The 6,000-nt window shown below is 38.8% G+C and overlaps 1 protein-coding gene across 3 annotated transcripts in view; it reads right to left on the bottom strand.

Moving 5' to 3' along the window:
• KCTD3 (potassium channel tetramerization domain containing 3) overlaps positions 1-6,000 on the bottom strand; it is a 51,721-nt gene that overhangs the window by 23,134 nt on the left and 22,587 nt on the right. For all 3 annotated transcript variants that reach the window (XM_081825167.1, XM_081825166.1, XM_081825168.1), the window contains exon 10: positions 1,098-1,213. In XM_081825167.1, coding sequence (XP_081681293.1) covers positions 1,098-1,213 — 116 coding nt within the window. The remainder of the gene's footprint in view (positions 1-1,097; positions 1,214-6,000) is intronic.

Here is a 6,000-nt window from a genome sequence, read left to right as displayed (position 1 = left end):
GCAGGGAGCCTGCTTCTCCCTCTGACCCTCCCCCCTCTCATGTGCTCTCTGTCTCTCTCATTCTCTCTGTCTCAAATAAATAAATAAAATCTTTAAAAAAAAAAAAAAATAGAATTACTGTATGATCCAGCAATTCCACTTCTGGGTATGTATCTGAAGTAAATGAAAACAATAACTCAAAAAGATATCTGCACCCTATGTTCACTGCAGCATTATTTAAAATAGCCAAGATAAGGGAACAGCCTAAGTGTCCATCAATGGATGAAAAGATAAAGAACATGCACTGTGTATATACATATATATATACATATATGTATATATACACACACATATACACACACACACAATGGAGTATTACTCAACCACCAAAAAAAGAAATCATGTCATTTACAATAATATGAATGGAACTTGAGGGCATTATGCCTAATGAAATTAAGTCAGACAGAGAAAGACAAATTCCTATGATCTCACTTATGTGGACCCTAAAGACAAATAAGCAAACAAAACAAAACAAAATAAAAACCAACCAATAGATAAAACAGACTGGTAGTTGCCAGAGGCAGGGGGTGGAGGGTAGGCCAAATGGGTGAAGGGAGTCAAAAGATACAAATTGCCCAAAAAAAAAAAAGTCAGTGCCTGGCTGGCTCAGTCCATAGAGCATGGGACTCTTGAGCTCAAGCCCCACACTGGGCATGGAGCCTACTTAAAAAAAAAAAAAAAAGACACAAACTTCCAGTTATAAAATAAGTCATGGGGATGTAATGTACAGTATGACAAGTATAGTTAATATTGTATTGTATATGTGAAAGTTGCTAAGAGAATAAATCTTAAAAATTCTCATTGCAAGAAAGAAAAAACCATCTAACTGAATATGGTGAAAGATGTTAACTAGACTTATAGTGATCATTTTGCAATATACACAAATTACCAAATCATTATGCTGTACATCTGAAACTAATATAATGTATGTCAATTATACCTCAATAAAAAATAAGTAAAACAGACACTATGAATTCCACAAAAATAAAGCAAATATATAACGAGCATGAGTTTCTGAAACACTTTCAGTTCTGTAATACGCTTTAGTTAAAACTAACCTGCCAGTGCTGAGTGACAGCATTCCACACTCCCACTTTCCCTGTATGACTCGTAGCCACCAACTGGTTCCCAATAAAGAAGAGAGCATCTACGGGAACGCCAAGGCTGAACACTCCTTAAATGATAATAAAAAATAAAGAGGTTAAACAGTCACTATCTTTAGAGTTAATCAAAACCCAGATTAGAAACATTGTGAAGGTGACTAATTTAAACTTGTTTTCATTTCCATAAGTTACATGCTAGACACTTTGGGGACCAAAAATAAGAAACCCAGTAAGCTCTTAAGCAGCTTGCACCACTCCTAACACAGATAAAATCTGCCCTAAGGAATCTCACACTGATAAAACACTGTATTATCTGAAGCTGTGGTTCCCACGCTTGGGTGACCAACAAAATAACCAGGTAGATTTACAGTGAGCAAAATAAAAAGAACCCTAAGATTCATCCCAGGCCTGCTAAATCAAAAAAACCCACTACATTTTTATAAAATCTATAGGAGATTTAGCTACAGCTTGCTAATGAACTGGGTATCTGGGAACCACTGATCTGAAGACACAGACTTGGCAACCTCAACTATCTATAGAATGTTTCTAGAAATCTGGACACACATACACACACAAACAGAAAGAAAAAAAAGCAGCAAGAAATCCTACTAAAAAAAACAAACATTTCAGGCCTTTACTCAGAAATTATTTTAAACTCCTTGTTTCCCAGCACTGCAGATCTCAATTTAATTCATTCAAAAGGCATTATATTAGGCCATTGGATTAAACAACATGAGAAGACAGGATATTACTAGGTACTTATGGTTTAAAAGAGAAAAAATGCAAACAACCAATTATAACATAATCCAACAACAGCTGAAGGATGCACAAGGTCAAGCAACATCCAGAGGAGTAAAGGGAGTTAAGAAAAAGGGGGTTGAGGATATTTCTTAGAAAAGAAGCCATCTGAGTTGAGTTTTTTTTAAAGGCAAACAGTTCATCAAATGAGGGTCAGGAATGGGCAAGCCCAGGGAACCGAAGAAAGGGGAAGACGGGATGTAGGTGAAGGAGGTTGTAAGGAGCAAATATCCCACATTAATAGCAAAAGACCCAAGAATATTTAAAGGAGAGAATTCTAGGGTCACCTTGGTATGGCATTATGGCCCTTCGTAGTTGTTTCTGGACAATATATAATAGTAAAACATTATGCATAAGGCTTTGAAGACTCATGGGAAGACAAACCAATTAATTCCAACTGCAGCATGTATTAAAAGCATAAGCCAGAAAAGATAACCGATTTCTTTTGACTCTTACACCAGTGCAGGGTATTTCTCTTTCTGTTCAGAACTTTACTACACACAAGACAAAACTAGCAGCAATAAAAAACACCTTGAAAATTCTTAACCAGGAGCACCTGGCTGGCTCAGTCAGAGGAGTGTGACTCTTGGTATCAGGCTTCTGAGTTTGAGCCCTGTGTTGGGTGCAGAGATTACTTAAAAATAAAATCTTAAAAAAAAAAAAAATTCTTAATCTTGAAAAAGCCAGGACCCTAGCAGGAGGAAAAATGATATATACTGGGAAAAAGGGGGGGGGGGGAAGGGGGGGTGAGTACTGCTAAGAATGTTTTCTATATATATTTTTTATGCATTTATACACATGAATATACCATCTCAGTCCAACCGGTCAACCAAAAAAAAAAAAAAACACAACCCCGCCGAAGAAAAAAATAAAACACAACACACTCACAAGAAGCTAATCAACTCTTCGACCAGATTGGCTGAGAAATAAACCTGCCACTTCAGAGCAGAAAAGCATCATTTCACACACAATTTTAGGAAGCCTTTTAATTTTGATACCAAACAATGGTTCAGAACACGTGAAACCAACTGTATTCAGGACTTTGGCCCACATGAAAGGTAGAAATAAAAACAAGAAAACCAACTAACATCTAACATTACTCTAGAGAAGGATGAGGTTCTGGGAAATCAAGGAAGACATTCTGAATGATCTCAAGAAATGTAAAGTGTCACTCCTACTTAGGCTCAACCATCTTGGCCACTATCCACAGGGAAGACACGGTATAAGTAATGACAAGTTCCTGTCTTCGGGGACCCTGTCAGCGGAATATTGCTGATGGCAGCAATCCCGCAGCACTCCCTTATACAAGTGATAATGAAAGGAGCTCAACCCCTGGAAGAGCTCTATCACGGACATACCAGCCCTAGCAATTTTCTTTGGATGGTGTTGTCAAGTCCTGAAGAACATTTGTAATAATAAATGGTTTCTTTTACCGGACGTGAACAAATTACTATGTACCATCTCCTAACGTAGCTGCCTACCACACTGGCCTCTGAAAACAAAGCAAGGCACAAAATCTCCTTCACTTACGGGTATGTTACAAGCGGCTACTTGAAAAAAGGGGGAAAAAAAAATCACCACTTATTTTCTCTCTGTACAATTACTAGTGTATCATAATTTGAAAATTTTAACGTTAAAAGTTTTTTTCTAAAGTTGTTAGGGAGGACTTCCACGGCCAGTCACGATGGAATAAAAACAGCATCAGATTATTCCTTATGGGGCAACAACAAACTGGCCCAAGTACATTAGCAGCTGTTTTAGACACTGGACAACAGGCAGCAGAAGACTGCAAGACGGGAAATGGCCAAAAGAAGCCCTGCATTCACCCACAGGGAGGTGAAACTCAAGTGCAGACCGATGATCTCCCTTAATGGAAGAGACGGAGGTCACAGAGGTCAGAGTGCGCCGCTGCTGAGGTGATGAGAACGTGTGAGCAAGTTCGAAGGAAGGGGGCAACTGCACCACGATGGGGGGGGATGGCACAGAAGTTGCACAGGGGACACCAAAAATGTCTCCAGACATTTCCACATGCCCCCCTGGGGGTTTCCTATGCCTTGGCAGAAGCCGGACTGCCCCTGGGCAGGGGAAGCATCCCCGCAAAACAGAAGAGATAGGCTGTCACAGGACAGAGTGCTCAGTGGAGATAAGAGAGATTACAGGGGTAGACGCCAGCAGTTCCAGCTCAGGAGGAGTGGAGAACCCTGCTGAACCCCTCAGCTGTTCCTCAGTAAAGACTCCAAAAACGTAACACTTTAGGAATAAGGACCACACCCTTGAAAAGGATGCCAAGCCCTAAAATAAAAAATAAAGCAGAGGGAGGCTACCTCCCCTTCACAAAGCATAACACCATGCCTAGCAGGATCAAGAAGATCCTCCCGTAATTTAACTGCCTGCAGGACAAAATTCACATATTTTTTTTTTTTTTAAAGATTTTATTTATTTGAGAGAGAGAGAATGAGAGATAGCACGAGAGGGAAGAGGGTCAGAGGGAGAAGCAGACTCCCTGCCGAGCAGGGAGCCCGATGCGGGACTCGATCCCAGGACTCCAGGATCATGACCTGAACCGAAGGCAGTCGCTTAACCAACTGAGCCACCCAGGCGCCCAAAATTCACATATTTTAAAGGAAGACAACATCCCATGTCCCCTACATAATGTATTATGCATATGTCCAGCATATAATCAAAACTTCCTAGACATGTAAAGCAGAAAAATGTGACCCAAAATAAAACTATGACATGATCCAGATACTGGAATTAAAGTAAAAAAATAATGAAACAGCTATAATGAATTTATTAGATTTAATAAAAAGTACTCCATAATGAGTAAAAAAATAAGAAATCTCAGCAGAGAAACAAACTAAAATGGAATCGAGAGTTAATTTTAGAGCTTAAAAGTCCTATATCTCAAACAAAAAACTCACTAGATGGGCTTAACTGCAGAGTGAATACTGAAGGAAATAGGTAAACATTAAAGACAGATCAAAAAATTTATCTAAAGAATAAGGTATAAAGAAATGGAAAACAATAACAACAAAACAGTCTTCAGTGATCTCAAGGCCAATATCAAGTGATCTAATAGAAAACTAAAAAGAAAGAAAGAAGAAAGAAGGAGAAAGAGATAAGCCTTGGAGTGGAGGGGGAAAGGGAAGGAGGGAGGGAGGAAGACAGACACATACACTGAGAACTCCCTTAGTTGTGCCAATCAAAAACGTCTCCAGACATTTCCACATGCCCCCTAGGGGACAATATTATCCCTGGTTGCAATCCTCTAATCTGGAATATATATAAAGAACTATTATAAATCAATAATAGGATGACAAACTCATAAAAAAAGAACAATGATAAAGACACTTCCCAAAGGAAATAATACAAATGGTCAATAAGCACATGAAAAGATGCTCAGTATCATTAATCAACAGGGAAATGTTAATTAAACCACCATTAAAATCACTGCATACTCATCCCATACACTGCTAGGAGAAACATAAAATAGTACAATTACTTTGGAAACCAGTTTGTAAGTTTCTTAGAACACGAAGCATACACTTTTCATATGATCCAGAAATTCCACCGCTAGGTATTTACCTTGAGAAAACATGTCCAGAGAAAGACTTTTTCTTGAATTCGTAACACCTCCGAATTGGAAATAAATCAAATGTCCATCAACACATAAATGGATAAACAAATTCTGGCATGCGAATTCAATGGAATATTACTCAGCAATAAAACGGAATGGAACACTGATACATACAACATACAGGGATGAATCTCAGAAACACTATGTTAAATGAAAGAAGCCAGACACAAGAGAATACATACTATGTAATTCCACTCCTGAAATTCCAGACAAGCGAAATCTAATCCATGATGACAAAAAACCTCAACTGTGTATACAATGGGGTTTATGCTGAACACTTGCTTTCCTTTTGGAAATCTCGACTCTTAGTATGTGCTAGGCAGAGGGTGCCTATGTGATGAGCCTCCAGTAATAAACCTGGGCACCAAGTGTCTAATGAGCTTCTCCGGTAGCCATCACACAGGTATTGCTACAATTCATTGC

The sequence above is a fragment of the Leptonychotes weddellii genome, chromosome 6, assembly GCF_054177405.1.
Source record: "Leptonychotes weddellii isolate Sample4059 chromosome 6, ASM5417740v2, whole genome shotgun sequence".
Classification (NCBI taxonomy): domain Eukaryota; kingdom Metazoa; phylum Chordata; class Mammalia; order Carnivora; family Phocidae; genus Leptonychotes; species Leptonychotes weddellii.
The sequence above is the reverse complement of the archived record's forward strand: the minus strand, read 5'-3'. Positions and strand labels throughout refer to the sequence as shown.